This window comes from Mercenaria mercenaria, chromosome 15 (assembly GCF_021730395.1).
Source record: "Mercenaria mercenaria strain notata chromosome 15, MADL_Memer_1, whole genome shotgun sequence".
Classification (NCBI taxonomy): Eukaryota; Metazoa; Mollusca; class Bivalvia; order Venerida; family Veneridae; genus Mercenaria; species Mercenaria mercenaria.
This window is the reverse complement of record NC_069375.1, coordinates 43,240,014-43,266,557: the sequence shown is the minus strand read 5'-3', so window position 1 is coordinate 43,266,557 and position 26,544 is coordinate 43,240,014. Positions and strand designations below refer to the sequence as shown.

Here is a 26,544-nt window from a genome sequence, read left to right as displayed (position 1 = left end):
GCGTATTCATATGACACGTTAAGATGTGTAGAGCAATTTTCAGAAAAAGTGTTTCTTAAATTTAAACATATTATCAGTTAACATGAGAGTGAAATACAGATGTGTTAAAAAGTGCTGTCACGTAGCTCCCTCTCAATACTTGTCGCTTGGAACAAGACACTTCAAGCACAACGTCACGTGCTTTTATATCGTGCATTTAAAACAAGTTCAGAGATGTATGTATTGGGTAAAGTATTATAGTGAGGCCTTTGCAGTTATCCACAGAATGTTAAATATATATAGCTTCGTTTCAGACATACATGGTAAACCGTGTGTCAGATAGATGACTTCCATTTCACAAAAGAAATTAGTATGAAAGCTTTTCTTGCACTGTCTTGAATTGTTCTTAGTGTACATGCTTTTATTTTGGGAAATATATGAGCCGCGCCATGAGAATACCAACATAGTGCGTTTGCGACCAGCATAGACCCAGACCAGTCTGCGTATCCGCGCAGTCTGGTCAGGATCCTTGATGTTCGCTTTCAAAGCCTTTTGCAATTAGAGAAACCTTTAGCGAACAGCATGGATCCTGACCAAACTGTGCGGATACGCAGGCTGGTCAGGATCCATGCTGATTGCAATGCACTTTGTTGGTTTTCTCATGGCGCGGCTCATATATCAATTGAGTTTGAAACAACGACTAAAGACTAATGACAAATAATGATCTTATCGACTGATGACGAATATTTACGATATTATTATAGTACCTGCAGCGATACGCGCAAGTTCACACACTGACTGATCAGGGCCGGTAGATTTCAGGAAATAAGTAGCACTACTTGTATACTTTCAGAAGCAGATAGATTGATATGGTACTCGAGCTCTTTATTGGTATGGAATTATTTCTAATATGAGTCGCATATAACGAGAATATGGACATTGGTCGGGATTAAATTTTCAGCATTTCATTTTGAATGAGTAGTGAATGCTCTTCACACAACAATTTTGACGCATAGAGACAAAAGGCAAACTTATCGCGTCTTTAACCATTAGCTTTCTTATCTTAATTATTCAGCGTAAGGTATATAGTGCTTGTAACGAAAATCGGCAATTTTTGTGCACTCGCGTATTTTCGTCGAATATGTATTTTCGGCATTGTTCGTTCATAACAGAAAATTTCGCTTTCATAACAACCGGGAATTGCCGAATCCACTCACGGAGATTACGTAATCGAACGGAAAATACCGACAGTCATTATGGGTCTACTGCCTTAAATATTAATTTTGAAACACTTAAACGTCTTCTGGTTTTAAAATAAATAATTCTCCTTTTTCTTGAATAAGGACATAAATAGCCTATGGAAATTTTATCAAATTGTTTTATTTGGAATCAAATACCCGGTTTGGTGTTCAAGGGTGATATAGGTATTTGAACCTACATTCTAGTATAAAACTGTTCTTGCCACATTTCAGGGTGTTTTAACACGAGAGAAAACGTGTGTTAAGAGAGAGATTCTCGCGCTCACGCGGTGTTAAAAAATCTTTTCAAATATGCGCGGTCTGTGACAAAGCGTAAACGCAAAATTACGGACTCAAAACGGATATTTCAAAAGGAAATGAAGTCAACATGAAAAACAACGGAGACGGTCCCGTGTGTTTCATGGAAATTAAATGACATTGAGGGATGATTTATTCGTTCTTAAGATTTTTACGCGTTTTAAGTTAGAAGAGCGTCAACGTGTTGTAAAGTGTTCAGAATCTCGCGGGAAACGTTGGTAACCTAATTATTTCACTCTAATATTTCTATATTTGACAGAAAAACATGCAGTAAAAGTGTGATAATTCTGTACATTGCAAAATGCATGTAAAAGTTTTGTAACCGTAACACTAACCTCTATAGCAGTGTAGGTATGGCAATGGATGAATATTCACAGAAACCATGGAGAAATTGAAACAATGAGGACTAAGAGACAAATAAACGAATACAATCAGGCTGCATGATTTGTTAAGATTGATATAATTATCAGTAGTTAAGTCTAATTCAAAATTTACAGAAGATTTGTCTCGGAATACTATCAGATTATATCTACTGTACAAAGATAAAAGCACAGGGCAAAATATATTGCTTCGTAATTATAATTCCTTCCAAGACCATGTCTGAAATGGGAAGACAAGACGTTTTACGTAGGAAATGACACTGTTTATTGAAATGGAATTATTCTTTGAGGAAAGGGATGGTTAATTTCATTAATGATCAGTATACTGAGGTATTACAGTGCCTGATGTGTTACGATTGTTTGATAATCTAATATTTTCCTTAGTAAAATTTTACCCACACTGCTTGCAGAACTCTTTCAGAACAAACATTTTATTTTTGACATGATAACTTTAGAACGGAAATATTGGAGGACAATTCATTTTACTTGGAACATTTATTTATTCATTTTGTTGGGTTTAACGTCGCATCGACACAAGGTCATATGGCGACTTTCCTGTTTGGTGGTTGAGGAAGACCCCAGATTCCCCTTCGTGAATTATTTCATCACGAGCGGGCACCTGGTTAGAACCATTGACCTTCCGTAAGCCTGCAGGATGGCTTCCTCACATGAAGAATTCAACGCCGAGAGTGAGGCTCGGACTCACATTGATGTTGGGCAAGTGATTCGATGTCAGACGACCTTAACCACTCGGCGACGGAGGCCCCCTTTACTTAGAACAATTAGAAGAAAAACGTGACCTGGCATTTTGAAAGCTTTTGTAAGATAAAGTTTTGTAGTCCAATGAGTTTTTTTTAAAGAATTATTGATAACACAACTGAAAGGAAAATAACAGAAATAAAGAAATAAAGAGAAAGGTCTGCTTACAAACAATGAATCCATTTAATTTCGATAACTTTTATTGTGAAACATATATACATAATTTTCATGAGCTACATAAATGATGAAAATGCAATTATAATGTGTATGATATTTATTGAACTACGAATACCCGTGTATGGCATATCATCCAAATACGAAATGTTCGATGCGGTATGGAAAATATAAAATTGTTAAATGTCCAATTAGCTGTCATCCTTTTGTAATACACAAACTGTGTATCAAATAATCAAGGCTTTTTCGTGGTCTTGGTCGTGGTTCACAAACCTCAGATGCACAGGAATACCAAAGCAAGTGGTAGACTACAAACTACAAGAAGTCTTTTCTCATTCCCATTCTAACATGCTCGATGAAATATTACTACGACAGAACGTATGCTAGACAAGAAACCGCATGACTTCATGCAGCATTTGACGTCATAAATGACGACATAATTTTCTTTCAGCGTTCCACGCGTCAACTGTTGTTTATCTCGGAATATCCGTGACCTCTTTCTTCGTTTATCTGACGAGAAATTCGAGCTATGTTATGTTATGCTATGTTAGAATGTTAAATAGTAATATTCTAGGCAGGGTATAAATGTAAGGAAATAACACGCATTACATCTGAACAAGAAACAGTAGAGATTTGTAATTTCCCATGTAAATAAATCCATTCTAAATTCTGGATTCGCCACACCTCCTTTTAGAAGTTTAGGCCTGTAGAGCTATTAATGTAAGAAATATTAGATTCTACGCAATGTAGAACGAGAAAAATACATAGACAACACCCAGTGAGTCGAGCACTACTCTAACCTGAAAGAAGTCTCAAATATCATAAAAGTGTTATCCGTTCATTTCATTGCAGAATACAGCTAGGGAGTATTGTTAATGACTGTCTGCGACACGACCAGGAAAAAAAACAACAACAGAATATACTGCTTGATAAGTAGTCTTCTCCCTACGGTATAATGGCCATTTTTCTTTCCTATACTAGCATTTTGATTACAGAGAAATGTTCAGTATGAAGAAATGGCGGTATTTTATGGAAATGGATGCTAAATATTTAACAAAACTTGGACAGGATTCACTGATTAAAGCACCAAATATGCCACGATTGTTCCCTCAGGTTTAGAAAGTTAAATACACGCAATACCAGGTCTATTTCAAGCACCAAAGTGTAACTTGGAGTTTGGTACTATAATTTTGAAGGGGTTAGCAAACATATTTTATTAGAACAGATCTGAAGTATTAAAATAAGCACTTCGAAGTTTGCCTTGCATCAAGAACAGGGTTATAATAATTTTTGAGATTATTATTTCTTATACCTTATGTCGGTGTCATGTAAGCTATATATTACGTAATAATTATAAAGATTTTGTTGCCGACGAATGCTTATTTTGCAAATCAAAGTGTTAAAGTGTGATGCAATTTTACATTTGGAGCGGGCAATTTATATGTCCGGACAAGAAGGAAGCAAATAACGTCACAGTAGAAATATATGTAATAATGATCTTTTTATAGTTGAATTATCAAACAGGATTCAAACTGATCCCATACTCTTGCAATTAACACGCGCTTGTAAATACGTCTTGGAACATCATACCAACGCTAGATAAAACAAAATGCAAGTTGTCCTGGTAATATTAAATTGGCTTCTCAAACAATAAGCTAAAAATGCTAAGTTTCTGTCCAAAGCGTGTTTCGAATTTACATGACCGAAAGTCATGTTTACAGTCTACAGGAACATGTTTCCAGTGAACTGAAAACAAATTGAAGTAGAAACGCTCTTAGGAGAATAGACCTAAATATTTAGAATAGCCTAAGCAATCTGCGTAAATTGTATTTATGTGGAAACAAAATACATTGTACGGCGTCTGGGGGATTGGCATAACTCAGAAACTTAGAAGCATTTGACATATCATATCACAATATTCATTCACTATACAGTGGGTCTGATAAGGATCTTGAAACCTGTTATTTCTAAATCTCGCTTCAAATAAGCTGACAAATCCAAATTTATATTTTTGGTCACATTATTCAATTGTTTATCGGTTTATCTAGGCGGACAGGATTTTCTCAGATTCGAAAGAAGGGTCTCTGAATACATGTACATGAAATACATTTGTCTACTTTGACAGATTTAGGATATACACTGGACGATACCGTTCGCAATGACGATTATCACAAAATTTGAAACAAAACAACTGAGCCGTGCCATGGGAAAACCAACATACTATTAGTGGGTTTGCGACCAACATGGATCCATGCTGTTCGCTTTTAAAGCCTACTGCAATTAGAGAAACCGTAGGGAACAGCATGGATCCTGACCAGACTGCGCGGATGCGCAGGCTGGTCTGGATCCATGCTGGTCGCTAAGCCACTATGTTGGTTTTCCCATGGCGCGGCTCAATTGATTTTATAGATTAATCTTCCGTTCGAAATATGTCACTATGTCACATTTGATGTTAGCCAAACCAGCGTAAAATACCATAGTACTTGTGTTAGATAATATGGCAATTAAAGCAACGTTTTTTCGCTGAGATGTGATTGTACTTCAATTGTAGATATATAAGTTCTCAAAATGATTCATCAAAAGATTACACTCAACATAAACAATGAATTCGATAAGAATACGGCACAATTAGGCGAAATAATTACAGGTTTGCTTCGACTGAAATATATTGATTGAAACCTAAAGCACAGCCATGTAGAGCCATGGATCGCTCACTAGGCCCACAACAAAAAGAAGCTGTAACGGAAAAATATTGTAGACAGTTTGCTTAAAAATTTCAGCAATAAGTACATTTAAATTATACGCAGAATGCAGTAAAAGGGAAGGGGTAAGTGGTAGATAAAAAAAAGCCGGGTGTTAGGGGAAAGTGGAGCAAGGATGAATATTCAATAGGTAAAGCCACAAACTGAATGTATTCATATTGTTTTATAGACAGCGGACAACTCTATTACGTTCACCAATGTCTTTGTAGTCGATCAGCCATACCGTATGTGACATCGGAACGATTGAATTTGTATTCAGCTAAAAAAAAAATGATAGCGACGCTTCATATTTGCTCTGTGACTTTGAATATAAACTAGTAAAACAAAACACAAAACAAAAAACAACAACAAACAAACAAACAAAATAACAAAAAAAAAAAAAAAAGAAGAAGAAGGAAAAAAAAACGCGAGGTATTCATCACATACAAATAAGTTTAGATTCGTAGATAACGCAGATTAGAAAAAGAGAGAAACGTTAATAAACTAAAAGGCAAACATAAAGAATATTTCATCAGCCTTATATATAATATTGTTGAATATTGCTAATACCCGACACACTAACTGACAATTGGTAAACATATTTCATATAACGCTGATTTGTAAGTTTACATGGCTCGTACTCCTCATAAAATAAACAAACGTGTTTGTAAAACAGAAGTGGATCCATACTAAAAAGTAGTGACAAAATATAATGCATATCGCATATTCGTAGCCCTGACCAACCTATAAGCCAGGCCAGTCTATATTATAAGTACAACAACACTGTTGACCCATTTAGACGAGGAGTACGTGGGTATTTCCACTTTTGGTTTGAATGCGATAGAATAGCACATCGATCCCGTATCAGTTATAGTCAATATTTCCACAATTTCAATCAAATAAAATACTTCAACATTATTTTCAACAGGCGCTTGTATCATATACAATGGTTTTCGACTATAATATTTATGATAATTCAATCTACAAAGTTTTAGTTATGATAATCGTGTAAACTAAACAAAATTTAACGTGGAGGGAAAATACCGTGTTGGTATCTCAAAAGGTGTGGAATTTGAACAGAAACGTAAAGCAAAGAGATAAAGTGAATAAATTTGCAGGCGTTCGCAAAAAATTAAAAATATATTCATAAATCTCTGGTCTCAGGAATTGCCTAGCTCATATTACACGAATTCTTCTTTATTACAATTCAGAAAATACACAATTAAGTAGGTCATGTTAAACCGTGTTTCGTTTTTCATAGTTCTATTACACTGTATAAATTTTACATGGCGATTCTTCTGTATTCATTTAGACAGGGTTAAATAACTATATTACATATTACGTGGGATCGTAAATATTGTGGAAAACCTGTAGTAAATAAAAAATGGAAATGAAAAGACAAAAATTGAAAAGAAAGCAGCAGAGAACAACTTCAAACACGTGTTGCGGGAAAATAGATTCTTACCAGCATTATTGTACAGTCAATATCGACTAGCATTAACAAATCAAAATTGACAATAAGACGTTGCTAACATTGCCCGCATAAATACGTTTTTGGGAATCAAGAGTTTCATCTAGTCACAGAATTGCGTTATCAAAGTGTCCTTGTTAGTACTTTATGGACATTGTTTCTTGATTTTTATTGAAATGAATGCTTAATTAGGACACATTCAGACTTTATCACATCAGATTAGGCGATTTATACCATGCAAGAGTAAAGATGTTCTTAGGATCAATATGGGATTTTATTATATACCTAGTATATGAATTATGTCAAAAATACAGCTTGCATTTCACAAGAAAATACGAACAGGCTGAAGGCTGAAAAAATCTCGTGTTGTACCTTCCAAAATCCCGTATTGTACCTTCCGTATTGTATGTTGCCGGACTACTTTCATTAATATGCATGAGCTGACACAGTTATATAAATAGCGCACACAAAATCATCACTTATTTCATGTTAACATCAACAGACATTTAAGATTTCGTTTGATTATAAATAAACACACAAAACGATGGGGCATATAATAAAAGTATCCTTACAACAGTAGCTAGATCCGGGAGTTTGTATTCGGCTCTCGTGAATTTTGCAAGGACGGATCGAACCCGGCGTATGCGCGCCTCGTGAGATCCGATCTGGTAAAATTCATCCGAGCCGAACACACCATCCCAGATCGAGCTACTGTTATAATAACCCTATTATACCGGTACAAGAAATTAAAATGCAGACAAATGGTCAGAGACCACCAATTCAAAAAAGTACAGGGAACTTACTGGGAATGAGGTAAGTGTATACCTGGGAATAAGGTAGCATGTGTGTGTTCTGATTGGTCAGTCATGTAAACAAACCCAAGAAGTGATTATTTTTTTCAAAATGGAATATTTTTACTGCATGTACAGTATATCATTATACATTTTGACAAAATTTGCTACATTTTATTTGTATTGAAAAAAAGTTTCATCAAATGAATTTCTCCCGCCATGACAACGATGTAAACAGGGGGTCATCTCATTCACACGAAAATTACTTAAATAAAGTATCACTATTCATATGTTTTTCGTCCGATATTTTGGTGGAACTAAGATAGTTCTTGAAAAAAATGTGATTGGATATACATGTTTTTCGATTTATGGAAGGCCGTACACGCCATAATGTTATAATGGAAGTATATGGGAAAACAATTGGTGTTCTCTACCCAAATGATTGATTTGGGTTCAGCGTTGGTTTTCAAACAGTATTTCAGTTATGTAACGATATGCAGTTAAACTAACCTTGTTCCTGGATCTGTATCAGTACTTATCAGTTCTCCAAAAGTAACTGCTAACTTCTCAAAATGAATCAAAGGTGAAGGAACAGATTTTCAGACACAATGTCTTTTATCAAATCATCACGGAGAATATATGCCTTGCCCAGAGATCGAACTTATACGTCCCGCGATCTCTAGATCTGAGATATAGCTTAGTTAGATGAAGGCGAGAAATATAAAATGGATCTATTTGTTACTTGACCATAAGAAAGTGATGCCGTCCCTTACCAAGACTACTTCTTATGTAAAATTTGAAGATTTTAAGGAAAGTAGATGAAATGTTGAAAATGAAAGGCGCTATAAAACTGATACTAATGAACTTGATAACAGGTACAGTAGTTCAGATTGAAAAGTTTGCTATTGAAACCTCAACCTGCATGTAACGGCGAGGTCAGCACTTACGCCGACGGCAATGCAACGGCGAGTAGGGCGCAATATCTTTCGAATAATGGAACGGATAAAACGGACTTGAAAAGTGTAATAATCTATGCAGATGCTTCGAAATATTTCACATGGATTTCTGTATCTAAGCAACGGAAGCATTTTTGAACATAAAATTGTATATCACAGCATGATAGACACACAAATTGAAGAAGTAATGAAATATTTTCTCTTTAATTTCATTGACATAGCAGTTTAGATATAACAATATTTGTATGGCTTTTCACTAAATCTATGCCGCCAGATTTCTAGTATACCAAGGTAATCTTTAAAGGTATTAGTTGATTCCAAGAAGCTTATGTACAGCCTGTTTGTCTAGTGCGCATCCAGAAGGTGCATTTAACAGAATAGTAAAAGGGATAATGAGGACAATCTGTAAATTACAGAAGCCATGTATGATGTCTGTACTAGAAATTCTCATGTTTGACCTTAAAGGAACAATTCTTATTGTTGTTCAGTTAAGTAATTAGAGATTTTGGATTTGGTTTTGTAGCAATGGTGAGAAATGCTTCCAGTCCAGTCAGTGCTGTTTGATTTTTAGTACAAATGTACCTGGACTTGCTGTAGTGACATTAGGAACTCGTATTAACTATTAGTTAATAACTAATAGTGTCAATAATGCATTGTACAATTTACTATAATAATTTTCGCATTTTGTTTTATATAAATTGTGCAATGTACGCCTAGCTTTTGCTAGGTTTTCAGTGACGCGTATGAGGTAACTATTAACAACATTACACATTTAGTTTTATATATAATGTGCTAATTTAAATAATAATCAATTCAATATATCGTGTGACAAGAAAAGGATGGATTAGATGACATATTACGTATGTTATCTAGTTGAAATATATTACAAGTATCATACTTTCTTTCGTATTTGATATTTGTTTCTTAATGTATCCAAACTTAAATCTACGTGATAGTTTGAAGTACGGGAGCAGCTGTTTAATTAAAAGTTTAGTTTTCAAATGCGATCAACATATTGAAACATTTCTGAGATAAGAACTAAAGTCTTATTTATTGAGGTGTCATTTCACAGAGAAGTGTATCTCAATTGTTTGGTTTATTGTTCACATTTTCATATCTCCTTTAATTTAAACTGACTATCACATTCAGTTATTTCATTTATTTTATTTTCTCGTGGGCAATCTAAATTATTTATGTCTTATTTATCTTAGACCCCGATGTTCATAATATCCATTATGTTGATAATGTAGTAGCTGAAACTGAATAATTATATTGTAGTTTACTGTTCTCCAAGGAATCTATAAGACATTTAACTAAAAACACCAAGGATTCAACCTTCAACGAACGGACTGAAAACAGTCAAATGTACACTTCTAATGTATAGTTTCTGTTAATTCAATACAATTATATCAAATACATGAAACACAAACTTTATAACTTTACTACTTACTATTCTATCTTTTGCTTTTGACAGATAAGATGCTTGGGGGAAGAAGGGAATTACATGGCATTTTGAATGGCAGCTTGGTTAGAACTAGAGGGAACTTACAATTTACAAGATCTCCTCAAGACGGCCAATGCTCGACTATTCGGATTGTTGTCCGAGGAAGCAGAAATATTACCCTAAATGTTAAAATATGTATCAATCCAGTTTCAATCCAGTATCTACATTAGTTTTGGAGATAATAACTTGCATGCAAGGCTTTAACAAGAAGTTTCTTAGTCCAAAAGGGGGCATAATTTGGCGCAATCAAGGGACTGGACGATATCACCTAGTTCTATGACCTTGAAGACACATGTGAAGTTTAAATTTAATATCTGCATTAGACATGGATAAAGTTTGTGCATGCAAAACTTTAACAAGGTATTTATAAGTCCAAAAGGGGGCATAATTTGGCCAAAAATACATGTCAGAGTTGTGGGATTTGACCCATTGAGGTTGGTAATTGACCTAGAAAAAGAATAAAATAAGTTTCAAAGCTATATGCCTCTAAATGATAGTTATACGAACCTGCATGCACTACTTTAATTTAGGTGCGTCGTCATGGCGCCGACGCCGACGCTGACGCCAGAGGTAAATAGAATAGCTCGGACTATTCTTCGAATAGTCTTCGCGAAAACATTGTCTTCGAATAGTCGAGCTGAAACTGACTACGATACTTTTACCTCTATATTGGAGATACTGCAAATAATTTCCATGTGATCCGTACCAGTTCAACTGTCTGTAAGTATGTCTGCAGTAAAACTACATTTCCCAGCCATGTGGAAAGCAGTTGTCTTGATTTGACTGATAAAGAGTCCTCAATGTATGACCTGACAGTTTAATTTAGACCTGTTCATTTACTTTCACAAAATATTTTGGATGAATTTACATATCAAACAATCGTATCAGCAATATAGTTGGGCACGTTTCTAATGAACTGAGACTGTTAGATTGCTTGATTCATCCACAATTCCTGTGATAGGAATATCTCTTAATGATTTCAATAGCATCAATGATAATCGTAAATAGAATGCAAATTGCAGTGCCTTGGGCGTAAATAGAATTCGGAACTTTAAAGAAAAAACTTGACCTGTTATATAACAATATCCTCCATTAGACATTGTGTTTTTTAGTTAAATTAACGTCTGGTCGTTGTCTCAAGTCCATCGTTGTAAAGTTTAGTAACACATTTATTTTCAGATTTAAAACTAGTGTTCATTTTTGTATTTCACCAACATGAAATATTTCTGAGCAAATTCCATTACGTAACTTTTTAACTGTCTGGCACACATCTTTATTTTAGCATACTAAATGGCAAATAATTGATTAACGTCATTTTCGGAGAAAGTAAAACGTTCTTACTGTAAAGACCATAATTATAATGATAAAACAGACATTCGACATTAACAGACTGGTGAAGTTATGGTTATAATATACTTCCCTTGCCGTCTAAAAATATTGTTTTCATACACGGAATTAGCATCTCAGCTTTATATTTATTTTTACTTACACTACAGACAGCGATAGCCATTTCTGTACATGATAACGATAAGCTACTTTTGATTACTGTGTCGTGTTTTAGTTTCTATTTCAGTAAAACATTTCTAAGCGAGTCATGAACGAACTTCTGGCAAGATCGTGATATTGCCTAAAATGTCTAATTAATTGAAAATGCCAAATGCCACAAAATTGTTTTTTTTTACATTTAGATAAACTCTATCTCTCATTTTACACTTCTGTTTTCTCCGTTACACATGGTAGCCAAAGACATCACATTGTTAACCTGCTAAATTTTACAATCGACTGGTCCATTATTCAACTCGGGTCGTACCACTTATTATTCAAAGGGGTATCATGGCAAGAAAAATGTCTGATCATGAAGGCAGCCACTTAAGTGTGTTTATGCAGTCATTTACTCACTGCTGAATTCTTTATTTAGCAAATGAGGTTTTAATAGAATACTTTCCAATGTTTCTGGAGTGTAAGATGTAAACCATGGTAATTTCTTCCATTACAATCGGAAAAAGTAGAGAAGTGATTTGACAGAAATAAGCACAAACATTCAAAATATATATCTAAAATTTCAATTAATCTGCCATTTTGTTAAATGCTGCCATGGAAACACAACGGCCGCCATTTTGATCAAATATTGAAATGTTAATAATCTTCTTATTTTGAAAATTCTTTCACTTCGAATAATTCTAAAAATCCTATAGCAGATGGAATCTACACAAGAACAACATTGCCTTTCCCGTTCCAATAACAGAAGACTAAGTGCACGAATGTCAAACTTTTGCTGTAAATGGAGGAATACTGCATCTGTGACTTATTGCCATTGCTAAATGTATTTATTGTAACCCTTTCTTTTTATGACGTCATTTGCTAACTATAGTCAACACTATGGAATTAAAGAAATCAGTGCAGTGACTCTTCCGTATATTACTAGCTTCTGTAGAAAGATATTTATACAAGGATGAACGAAATTACAGAACAAGGTTTGAAGATGCTAATTAACACTTACCCTGCTAAATTTCTATAATGAACTTGTCCATCTAATAATTTGGAGAATACCATTAACTGTTAAAAGGAGTGCTTACCAAAAATAATTATACTGACGGAATGGCGAGCAGTGAAAATCTTGATCAGACTGCACGGATGTGACTGCTGATCATGATACACTGGTAGCAAAGACAGAATTAATCGTGTCCAGCATGATTAGTATAAAACAAGACGAAGGAACGGCTGGCATTGGAGTTTTTTTATGAAAATGGTTGATACAATAAGAGTCAGAAAACACTTTTTTTCTGTAGCGTATTAATATTTTTGGACTTTGAAGACTGGCCGTGCCCTCCCTTGCGTCTCCTTAGCCGATTTTCAAGATCATTATGCTCATATTGGTTCAATACAGACGAAAGTACATTTTTAGTTAGCAGAAGGGACCAGTATAAGGTACAAAACTCATATGTATTTTCTTTTGTATGTGAAAAAGAAGCAGTTACAGATAAATAAACTGATACAGGTTTTGAAAAAAGCAAAAACAAAAAAAACAAAAAAAAAAAAAAAAAAAAAAAGAACCAAACATTTGAAGTCATTATAAATAAGCAACTCATCGGCTTTGTGTTTTACCATGGATATTTGCATTAAATCTTTTTTTAGTAGATCATAATAAGTTTTTATAAACTCATTTTTGTTTTGAATTGCTGACATTTTCTATGATACACGCCAGTTTAATCTTGTTAATCTTTATGCATAAGTAAAAGTTTTAAGGATTCGTGAATGACTTTGCAATAGATCTAATATTATTCAGGAGTTTGTCCTATTACCTGTTACATGTCGAAATAAATGTAGGCTGCAGTAACATTTTTAAATGATCTTCTTTCATATGGACGCTGTCCAGGTTATTATTATATATATAGTGTTTATGCAGCATTTCCTCGTTTATAACAATTTATGCTTAATAACTGCTTGTCCTTAATATTATCAAAGCTTCAATTATCTACCGCACACGTGTATACCATAAACTGTTTCTGGGACCCCCTATGAATTTTAATAATTTATAAAGTTTAACATACATAGCTTTATGTAAGGGCTTTTTATACAATATAGGGTAAGATGCATTGTTACTGCTCCTGTAATAACTAATATGCCCTGTGTCGGAAATAACGTACATTTATGTATCACAACGTTTAACGCTATTTATTTGTATTACGTTTTGGCGTCACTGACGTCACTTCCTGATATTGTAAACATCTTGAGTTTGAATAATAGATTCATATGAACCAGACGTGCGTTCTTATATAAAGTTTAACCGCAACTCCCCACATTTTGGTGCCGTGACAAACGCAACGATGAAAGTAGATAAACTGCGATCACTGAGAGACAGTCAACGCAAAGTTATTGAAATTCAACTTGAGAAAATTCAACGTGCTAAAGAAAATTCATCGATGTTGGAATTTCGAACAATCTTGGAATCAATTACAAACAAAGTAGAAAATTTGAAATCACTGAACGAGAAAATTTTAGAACAGACAGAAATAACCGAAATTGAAGAGGAACTTATCAGCAGTGAAGAATTTTCGTTGCAAATTGAAATACAACTTCGTCAATTTCGTGAATTTGACAATTTTTCAAACCAGGAGAGAAATAATTCGTCATCTTCAGATCAACATCAGACTGTATCTTTTCCGAGCGCTAGCAGTGTAAATTCAGCACAGTATCATCGTCTTCCTAAATTATCGTTACCTACTTTTGACGGAAATATTCTACAGTGGCAATCGTTTTGGGACTCTTTCAGCACTACTGTTCACACAAATCCGAACTTGTCAGATGTGCAGAAATTTAATTATCTACGATCGCAGGTGGATGGCGACGCAGCCAGAACTATTGAGGGATTTGCACTTACGAACTCCAACTACGTTAAGGCAGTCGAACTTCTACAGGAACAGTATGGGCAGGCGCATAAAATTGTACACGCATACATGCAGGCTTTGTTACAACTTCCGTCACCAAACAACACACTCAGCAGTCTGAGAAATTATTATGATAAACTTGAAACCTATATCCGTGGACTTGAATCATTGAATCAACATCAGGAATCTTACGGAACACTTTTAGTGCCAGTTGTCTTTGATAAACTTCCGGCGGAAATACGAAAATCCTTAGCACGAGAACATAAGGGCAGTAATCTTCAGCTAAACGAACTTCGCAAAGCAATTTACGAGGAAATTAACGTTATGGAAGCAGGTCAGATCAACAGCCACAGCATATTAGAAAACCCCGCTACAATGTCACTCTTAACAAGTTCCGGTCCTAAACAAGGATTTCAGCGGAATAAAGATAGGAAACATTCTCAGCAGCAGCAACATTCTCAGCAACAAGATCGACGCCCTAGTAACCAAAAGGTATGTGTTTTTCGCTCAAGTAACACACATTTAGCAAATGACTGTAATGTAATAACTGATTACACATCACGAATGACAGTTGTTAGAAATAAACGCCTCTGCTTCAATTGTTTGGGTACGCATCAAGTGTCGAAATGCAAATCGCAGAAAAAGTGCAGAAATTGTCAAAGGAGACATCAAACAAGTATTTGTCAGAATACAGGCAGTATAGAACAGACACAAAACGGTACTATATATTCAACACCAGGTCCAAGTTCAGGTAATACCCAAGTTCATCAGCAAGCGGCGACTCTACATACCTACGATGACATCACACGCAAACAGACGACATCCTTACAATTGTCTTCCAATGTGCTACTGAAGACGGCTATATCAACAGTTACTTCCGGCATGTGTACAGCAGACACAAATATATAATTTGATGAGGGATCACAACGATCATTTATTACGCAAAATCAAGCAGAAAAGCTTAAACTTACAACAACGGGAACTGACACGATACATCTCGCAAGCTTCGGGAATTCAACAAATGAGGTCCGACATTTGGAAACAACCAGAATTTATTTGATCACAACTTCCGGTGAAAAGATCCCGATAGATGTGTTGATAGTGCCAACTATTGCAGTGCCTCTACAAAATTACAACAGAAGTGTGACAAACCTCCAATACATAAAAGGTCTGAAACTTGCACATCCAGTAACTGATGACGAAACATTTGAAATACAACTACTTATCGGCGCAGATTTTTACTGGAAGGTTATTGAAGATGAAGTGATCCGTGGCTCGGGACCTACAGCTGTAAAATCCAAGATTGGATACCTCCTCTCCGGTCCGGTTCCATTTCAACCGTCAGGACGAAAACCTACAACCAATCTAACTCTACATGTTATCACGCAAGCTCCGAACGAAATCGATTTAGAAAAATTCTGGAAGCTTGAAAGCTTAGGAATTGAACATGATGACTCTGAATACGACAAAATGGATTACATGAGTACATATCAAGAGAATTCCATCACGTTTACGGGTAAGAGATACACAGCCGAGTTGCCATGGAAATTAGATAGCCCACCCCTACCTACAAACTATGACATAGTGAAGCGTAGAACTGGAAACTTATTAAACAAGTTACGTCAAGACCCAGTTACACTGAACCATTACAATGTTATAATAAAAGATCAGATAAAGAAAGAATTCATAGAAGAAGTCATGCCTACAGATGAACCCGGAAAGAGAGTACACTACATTCCCCATCACGCCGTGAAAAAGGAATCTTCGACAACACCCATACGCATTGTGTACGATTGTAGTTGTCGGATGTCACGAAACCACCCGAGTTTAAACGATTGTCTGCAATCTACACCACCGCAACTCAACGACTTGACAGCCATATTAGTTCGATTTAGATTTCACAAATTTGCAGTTGTTAGTGATATCGAGAAGGCGTTTCTACATGTGGGACTACACGAGAAGGACCGAGATGTCACACGATTTTTGTGGCCTTCAGATCCAACTAATCCCTACAGCCCATTGAAAACATACCGTTTCAAGTCCGTACTTTTCGGATCAGTTTGCTCCCCTTTTATATTAAATGCAACAATACTGAAGCATCTACAGAGAAACTGCGACAATTGGGTCAGTGAAAAACTGTGCAAGGATCTGTATGTAGACAACTTCTTGTCCAGTTTTGATAAGGAAGCAGACGTATTAAGATATTTTCGAGAGTCACGTGATCTTATGTCAGCTGCAGGATTTAAGCTACGATCGTGGAATTCAAACAGTATCTTGCTCAGGGAAATGGCGACACATAACAATGTACTCGACGAAGATAAAGTAACAAAACTGTTAGGATTACGCTGGCAACCAGAAATGGACATAATGACATTTGCAGAAAGACCAATAGACACAAACCCGATTACGACCAAACGTTATATTTAACAAAGTACATCACGAATATATGACCCTCTCGGCATACTCAGTCCAGTTACCGTAAGAGCCAAGTTACTGCTCCAAGATATTTGGAAAGAACATTTCACTTGGGATACACCACTGCCTATTACTTATCAACGGAGATGGTTGAACATAGAGGCAGATTTGAATACTTCAATGAAAACACAGTTTTCAAGACATTATTTTGCAGTTGCAGACGACAAATCAGTACCCTGTTTACACGTATTCATCGATGCTAGTACACAGTCATACGGTGCTACAGTTTACATCAGCAAAGGCGATATTTCAGCCTTAGTAATGGCAAAGAACAGAGTTTCGCCAGTTAAAACACTCACTCTACCAAAGCTTGAACTGATGTCAGCCGTCATAGGAGCTAGATTATCACAGCATTTACAGTCAGCACTAGGAATACAGGAGATATACTATTGGACTGATAGCCAAATTGTACTACATTGGCTCATTAACACAGAAAACAACAACCGATTTGTGAGAACACGTGTATCAGAAATCACAGCTTTAACCGGAAATCAGAATTGGCGATACTGTCCAACCCAAGAGAATCCGGCAGATTTATTGACCCGTGGAATTTCTGCCAAACAATATCAAGAAAGTAATTTATGGTTTAATGGACCATTGTGGATCACCCAGAAGTCTCAGTGGCCGACATGGAACGTTAGAGTCTCAACCGTATTATCTACTTCAGCAGACGACAAAACCGGAAGTCGAACCAACGAAGAATCTCCAACCCACATGACGAGAAAAAATAGTTTTGCAATCCAAGATGTGATTGAAGTGACTAGATTCAGCAAGCTTAAACGATTACTACGCGTCACAGCTTACGTCTTGCGATTTATACGTAATTGTAGAACAATAAGTCGGTCAAGAAACAGTGGTTCCATAACACTACAAGAACTTGAGAATGCAGAAATGTTACTTATTCGGCAGTGTCAACAGTATTTCTACAGTGAAGAAATATCTAATCTACAATCCGGAAAATCACGCTTACCGGTTGTTAGACAGTTACGTCTTTATCTAGATTCAGATGGTTATATCAGATGTGGAGACAGAATACACAACGCACCCCTGGACGAAAATACCCGGTTTCCCATTCTCTTACCAGCACACATCACCTGACAAAACTTATCATATTTGATGCGCACGAGAAACAATTACATTCAGGTACAAGTGCAACTATCTGCCACCTACGACAGAAATATTGGATTCCAACAATACGTCAATGTGTAAAATCACTACTTAGAAAGTGCACAATATGCCGTAAAATCAACTCCAAACCCTACCTTGCTCCAGATCCACCACCATAACCAACATACAGAGTGAAAAATTCATCACCTTTTGCTGTGACAGGGATTGACTTCAGTGGAGCACTTTACGTCCGAGGAGAGTCCGGCCGAGAGTCCAAGACATATGTGTGTCTTTTTACATGTGCGGCTACCAGAGCAGTACACCTTGAACTCGTGCATGATCTCACAGAAGATTCATTTATGCAAGCGTTTCGGAGATTCGTTAGCAGACGATCATTCCCAAGGCTGATAATATCTGACAACGCAACAACCTATCATGCAGCGTCTAATACACTGAAGAAAATGTTCGAATCCTTAACATTGAAAGACCAACTCAATAGTACAGGAACAGAGTGGAGATTCATCCCAAATCGCTCACCATGGTTTGGCGGATGGTGGGAAAGAATGATTGGACTTGTTAAAACCACACTTAAGAAGGTACTTGGCCGGTCATTCGTAACTTACGGATCCCTGCAGACGATACTTACAGAAATCGAAGCCGTTCTTAATGACCGTCCTCTGACATACGTTACATCCGATACTTCAGACCCAGAACCGCTTACCTCTCCGCATTTAGGCCATACCAAATTGATTAATAGTTCTTCGGAAAATTTTCAAAAAAAAATAGGAGCGGGCGAGCGAAATTTTTATTTTATTTTTTTTTTCTCAATTTTGATTTTTTCAGAGGCGGGTAGATTTTACATGGAGCGAGCGGGCTTTGTTTATTTTTTTTCCCCAGCTTGGACCTTTGAGGAGGCGGTTATGATTATACATAAAGTTAACATTTCTTTAGAAATAACACAGAAATCAAACATTTACAGTGTGGGTATCACAGTATATAGCTTTTCTATATGTTTTAAAGACTACATGAATGATTTTGCAAATAAATTCTTGCCAAAACTCACTGAATCACTTTTTTTTTATTTTGTAATTTTAATTACTAAGGGATGAGTGTCTTATTTTTAATTTTGATTTTTCTACATTAATCTGAAGGCGTGCCTATTTAACGGCACATGATGAGGAATATTTAAGACAAAACAGGCACATGTGTGGAATAACATTTCTTCTGAAACACAGTTAGATGGCTTTGACACATGAACAAATTTGTGCCCCTAGTGGAACTCCAACCCATAGAGGTGAGGGGAAGTAATAAACCACTTGACCAGTGAGACCAAAGGGAGTTGGGCAGACAGATGCTTTGACATTGCTCAAATCCCTTTGGAATAATTTCTTAACAGATCAGGCTAGCTTAAGTTTTTGTGGTAGAGATTCATTTCAGGCAAAAATGATAACAGACGGTCAAAGAATGATCCCAATATGGCCACCCTTAAAAGTGGTTTGTTGTGCTTTGACTGAACTAGAAATTTAGAGTTGGGGAGGTCTGTTTTTTTTTTCAGTTTCTTTCGTTCAATCAATTTACAGCCAATTAATATATCCTGGCGTCATGTGTACAAACAGGCAAAATTGGGTTACAAAAGGACAGATTTTGTTAGAAATTATTTTCATATCAACACTACTTATTTGAAAAGCTAAACAATTTTTAAATTGACAAAATGCGTTTTGATAGAATATCTGACTGCTGTACTAAAAAAGTTGCGTTCAAAAAGATTTGGGCCGAGACAATGTGATAGGTCGGTCAGGATCTGTGAACAAATATTTTTTTAAGATAGTAGTTGGCCTCAGCTTTGGGCTCTAGATATAACGTTCTGAACTAAACAACTGATAACAAATGGTTTGAAAACTTTATATCTGAACAATATTTCCAAATACTTTTAACTGCATCCCCGTGCACGTCTTACAAATCGGGCTTCGTTCTTTTCACTGTATTGAACAAAAGTAGAATGTGCCTACTTCATTACCTACCGACACATCGAAGGCTATGTGTGGCACTAGCACAGACACTCCAGATTTAAAACAAATGATGAACAACACCATATTCCTGACTTTTTGACGCATTAAAACAGCGATAAAACCTGTTTTGCCGTTATTATTCCGGACTGCGTAATCGGGAAAAAAAAAATTTTTTCGGAGATTTTTATGTACGTGCGGGCGGGTGATTTTTATTTTTTTTTCTCGGGAATGAAATTATTGATGCGGTAGTTCCGACGAACGACATATCAATTTGGTATGGCCTTACTATATGGTCGAAGGATAACGACTCCGGCGGATTACTCAGCTATTCAGAACGTAAACAGTAACCACAACACAGCAAATAAACAGGTTCGAATCCAGCGAGAGTTACTCAACCGATTTTGGGAGAGATGGAAGACTGATTATCTTACGTCATTACGTGAACGACACACGCAAAGTGGTCAAAACAAGCAGACGATAAAAGTTGGTGACGTGGTACAGGTGCATGAAGACTGTCCTCGATTACGATGGAAACTTGCCGTGGTGGAGGAACAGATGCCGGGTAAAGATGGTTTAACCAGATCAGCCATGATCCGTACCGGAAGTGGTCTTACAACACGAGCTATTAAGAAACTTTACCCCCTTGAGCTGAATGAAAATGAGAGACAGTAATTTCATGCGAGAATTTATCAAAATTGAATTACGGAAATACGTGAAATAGATAAACTGTGTATTTAAGTATACATTTATAGACTGACAGAGTAAATTTATATTAACTGAAATTATGGATAATTTGAATTACATAGACACTGTACTTTAATAGTTCTAGAATCTACACGAGAATGTGATTTATGAAAGACTTATTCTATGATTTGATCAGCATTCTGGGATAACATTTTCATGATATTTTAAATAAAGATATTTTTCTATGTTTCAGATTAATTAACTTTGAAGCATTTCGCGGCCCCCAGAATGTCGGAAATAACGTACATTTATGTATCACAACGTTTAACGCTATTTATTTGTATTACGTTTTGGCGTCACTGACGTCACTTCCTGATATTGTAAACATTTTGAGTTTGAATAATAGATTCATATGAACCAGACGTGCGTTCTTATATAAAGTTTAACCGCAACCCCCCACATCCTGTAAATCATCCTTACTGATTCCCTCGTATTCACTGGTTTTTATTTTATAAAATATACATAATGTGCCGTACCATTAAAACAAAACTGTATAACTGATAAACAAATCAAAATAATAGATTACTATATAGTCATGAAGAACATAACCGTTAAAATGCGAAAATTTGAGAGAAAATCTTAAGTACTTCAGACATCACAATGCTTTTATGTTCGTCAACAAACGCAATTTTAGGCATGACGTCATGAACGCTGTAAATGCTGTTTGACATGTTTGCGCATGCCGTACATAATTCATGTTATTTTTTGCAACATATCAGTGTAAATCATTAGTATGACATTACAAGTATACTGAGTATTCAAAATAAAATCTTGAGACTGTTTGAAAAAATGAACTCTGCAGTATACCAATGATAACAGAATAACTTATTTTATTTGTCTACGATCCACTCTTTTCTCATGTTGCATATGCATTTTTCGAATTTTGTTTGTCATGACAACACGCATACAATGTGTTTGTGGAATATTTTAGAATTTGCTTGTCTAGGATACCTAAATTACAACATACATATTTCTAGGAAGAAAAGCAATGATTTTCCAGTTTGTTTATATACACGCATAATGCAATTATTATAGTGTCACTAAAGAAATGACCATATTTGTAATGTTTCTTCTTTGTTTTGTATCAAACAGCATTTAAAGTTTCTGCGTGAGAAGAATGAACCGGCTTCTTAAACTACATCGACGAAACAATTCAAATATCATTGTGCATGCAGCCTTCCACAGCATGAAAACTTTCTTGACGTACACTGCGCGGAGATAAACTGTCGGGTTAACTACGTAGAAATTCGTCTTGATTATTTACAAGAAGATGTTAATGTGGAAAATATATCGAGACAAATATTTTATGACTTGGATTATGGTGATACTTGTTTTAACTAAGACGTCAAACTGTTTCACTGAAGACCTCGAGCCTGGTCAGTGCCTCTCCAAATTCGACTACGATTATAAAGTGATGCAGAAATTACTGCAATTTGAGAGAGAAATACAGGAACTCAAGCAGAGAATTCGTGCAAAGGTATGTAAAATTTTACCGAGCATTTGGATTAGTTCAAATACTTATCTAGATTGAAACAGAACACCTTTTACCAATGGTTATTGAGATATTTGATTTCCGACCAGTTCTAGCAAAATGTTTAGCTGTTTAGTATAACATAGGCAGTGTGCGCATGCGGTATGTATTCCCTCAAAATGTTGTTTACATTACATGCTATATATGATTAGACAAATAAACAAACTTTTCTTCTGCGGACGATGTAGAAACTCATTAATATGAAAGGTAGATATCTTTTATCTTGATAGACGCTGAGAACAGTTCCGAATGATAATAAAATATAACTTTGAAGTTCTTTTATCACGCTTTATTTCCGTTTTAGATACTCAACAGGTGGCCTTTATGGCCCAGTTGTCAAAACACCTTGCCGATCCCCCTATCGGTACCACAGTCGTGTTTGACACAGTGCATACAAATATCGGAAATGGTTACAAACCTGGACCAGGGATATTTGTTGCTCCAGTGGACGGTACATACAGCATCAACCTTGTTGCGTCTTCAAGTACTAAGGCGACTTCAGCACACGTATGTTCGCAATTAATATTACACATAAAACTTTCTTGGGCATGTTTTTGACAATTTAAATATTATCAAGGTTTACTTTTATTAATGGTATTATATGAATGATATTGCATCCACACCATTTCTCAATAATTGTTAATACCTTTTTAAAAGCACTTTAAACGTTGTCATAAAGTTGTTCAGAGCGACATTTGTAACATGAAACAAATCAATTTAATGAAAATAATAACTTCTGGATCTACTACAACTGGGGATTTGGTGGGGTGGGAGATGGGGGTAGAGGCAAATGTCCCGCAAACCATTTTTTTTCATTAAGGAGAGGGGCGTGGGGTGAGGCAAAATGTCATACAACCACATTAAGAATATGCACAAAATCTACATTTTTAAGATAATTTACTGAACATTAATTTGTTTTATTTTTATTCTCAGCTGCATTTGCACATGATGCACAACACTTCGAAAGTTGGCTACATTTTCCTGGATCACAACTCTGATAGATGGCTGCTAAGATCGGCAACCATCGTATTAGAACTGAAAGCAGAGGACACGATATATGTTAAAATTGGACATAAAACCGGAACAGGAATGCTTGCAGGCTGTTGTTTCCATACTCACTTCAGTGGTTTCCTGATTCATTAAAACACAATTAACACATATGCCACAACAGTTATGTATAGTAATGCTGAAATGAGTACCAAAACAAAGTTAAAAGCTTTGAAGTAAAATGATTGAAGAACTCAATGTATTTGCAGTAGGTGAGTGGTTCTGCAATATTTCCATTGATGAGGATTTTGTTAAATATTGCATTATTTATTTCACCTGACTATGCCTCTTTGTTAAATGTATGAAAATTATTGTACTATTTATTTGAACTGTCAAAACTTGTTCCCGGCTTTCATTATATTCTGTTCACGCGTATATAAGATTAACATGAAAGCCAGAAACATATTTTGACAGGTCAAATAAATAGTACAATAACACAAAGAAAGATTAAATGAGGGAGCACAACAGCAATTGCCACATTTATTCAATACCTGACTATTCATTTAATAGGCAGTTGATTAATCTCTTATTTATATTGGACAATTTTATACATAATTTGAATCATGAGTACATGTAAAACTTACCACATTTTGTCGAAAATATTCTCTTGTGAAATAATGGCTTAAACTTTGTATATAACTACTTTAACAATGAAGACAAAGTGTTTATTTGAAGTGCAAATGAGGGTTTAAGAAGACGAACAGCTGATTTTGTCACTGTACCGCGACATGTATGTTTATAGAATTTGTATGGGTTCAATACGTATATAACTGATGTTGAAGAATGCTGCAATTATTAAGATTGTTGTCAAATAGCAACCTAAAAGCACAGTCAAAATTTTAAAATTGTTTAGAATTCTACGGAGTATTCTGGAATAGTTTAAATGGTTCCTCATTAAGAAAATGGAATAACAAATACAGTCAATGTTTTCCTTTATATCTCTAATAATAATCACAAACTACTTACCGGCAAAATCAATTAAGAAATAAATAACGATTAGGTATATAGTTTCGTTTTGGTTTGAAGTGCACGAGTGTGTTTGAAGAGTACTTTCACGTATACAATAAACACATTCGTGTCTTTCATACCAAACTGAAAAGTTATCACTTGTGTTCTTTCTTTAATTGTTTTAAAGACGCGCCACGGAATAACTGTATTCTTTTGTATTTGCATGATGGTACATTTGTAATTATATATGATATGCATTAAGAAATGGAGAAATTTATGTTTCCATTTTTAAACTGACAGTGACAAATATTTTGCCAAGACAATGTGTTTAAGTTGTAAACATTTCATTAAATGGTTATAGCAGTATGCACATCGTTTAATGTATTAAGCTGAGTGAATACCATATTTTGTTTCTATAGGGTAAGATAGTTATTTATATTTGTTTATTAAAGTCTGTGCTCAAAAGACTAACTAATTTCTTATGAATATGTAAAATCATATTATTTCAGAGAGGGCCTGAATTGTCCTCCTGTCATCTGGTAGAATAGTTGTATTATACCAGTATTATCAGAATCATTTTCACGAACTTCCTGTGGGAGGAAAAAGTGGGTCACTAGGTTTAGGTGGGTCTTTAACCGATCCGTCGTCAATCTTGTCCGTTTGAATAACAAACGCACTAACGATGTCATAACAAAATCTGTAAATAGTTGTTTTAACGCAACCAGGCAAAATAATATCAGACCCTAAAGTATTTTTTTTTATTTCAGAGACAGAAATATATTTTTATTTCTATAAGAGTTGTATCTGAGTATAAGTGAATGAGGAGTAGACAGCTCTTTTCATTATGTTATTTCAATTTTGAGTATGTTAATAAAGCTTTATATTGGCAATGTTCTATAAATGTAGCTTAATAGCCTGCTATGATAGTTCAACTTGGTAATAACAATTACCAGCAGGTGCCAGAACTTTCATAAGAATACAACTTTGATCTGCCGTTATCACGAATGTCCTCGAGTCAATTAAATGTCTATTAATTATCTAAAATAAAATGGAATTACAAATGTTTATAATGGTGCATGAACGTCAGACCTACAGACTATATAATAAATAAGAATAAAAAGAATGATAAACTGTCTTAGATTTTATCTATAGAGAAAGAGCGTTTTTGAAGACATTTCAACATTCGTTATGACCTCTGCTTTTATCTTGGTAGAAACTGATAGTCGTTATCGTTCTTCGCATATAGATAGAACTGTTCGTCCGTATGTTCAATGGTTGAAAGAATGTTTTGGTAACCTACACAATACAACCAAACAATCAGTTCGCCTCATTAATATAAAACTTTAAGTTGGTTGACATTATTCATCAAGAACATTACATACATATAGAGCATGTGTACAGTTTACAATGAACGCGTTACCCCATAATGATTTCTGTTGGATGTATTGGTTTAGCAGTTATTAGATAGATCACTGGCTGTATCAATTTGTTTTAATTTTTCACATTTCTTTCCAAAAATGCAGACGTAAAATTATGATATAGCCGTATAGATATATATTACTGGGGAAATATATAGATCAAAATATAAACAACATAACATTAGAATACAGCAGTCAATTTCACTGATATGTAAAGCAAGACAAAATCTATCAAAGCGATGACCTTATGCTTCCCTTTTGGTCTGCCGATGAATTATATCTCTGTAATTAATCAACATTGTATACGTATGTATTGATTTACAAGATTATTGTTATCTCGACGAACGATACTCATTTGTTTCATATGATGGTTGATTGTCTTGGATGTTCTGTTTCTTTGTTGATATTCAATACAGCCCACTTACTTAATGCAAGTTATGAAAGTACGCCAGGTATTTGTTATGTAGGCATTACAATCAAAATCTGCATCGAAGTGGAGCGTTTATTTGTTTTGCTTCGGAACTTAAAGTATATAGGGACCTGAATTAAGGCAATTTGCGTCACAT

At 35.3% G+C, this 26,544-nt stretch overlaps 1 protein-coding gene across 1 annotated transcript; it reads left to right on the top strand.

The window, feature by feature from the left end:
* Nucleotides 1–20,566: 20,566 nt before the first annotated feature.
* Nucleotides 20,567–25,636, top strand: LOC123561644 (uncharacterized). Its single transcript, XM_053524213.1, has 4 exons — nucleotides 20,567–20,958; nucleotides 21,228–21,286; nucleotides 22,870–23,072; nucleotides 23,499–25,636. The coding sequence occupies exons 1-4, from the start codon at nucleotides 20,567–20,569 to the stop codon at nucleotides 23,706–23,708; spliced, it is 864 nt and encodes a 287-aa protein (XP_053380188.1). The 3' UTR covers nucleotides 23,709–25,636.
* The last annotated feature ends 908 nt before the right edge of the window (nucleotides 25,637–26,544 follow it).

Coding starts and splice junctions, on each gene's coding strand:
- LOC123561644 (XM_053524213.1), top strand. CDS start 20,567: ATGGCCTTACTATATGGTCGAAGGATAACGACTCCGGCGGATTACTCA. Junction 21,287..22,869: donor CGGAAATAACGTACATTTAT/GTATCACAACGT, acceptor TTTCCGTTTTAG/ATACTCAACAGGTGGCCTTT. Junction 23,073..23,498: donor CTAAGGCGACTTCAGCACAC/GTATGTTCGCAA, acceptor TTTTATTCTCAG/CTGCATTTGCACATGATGCA.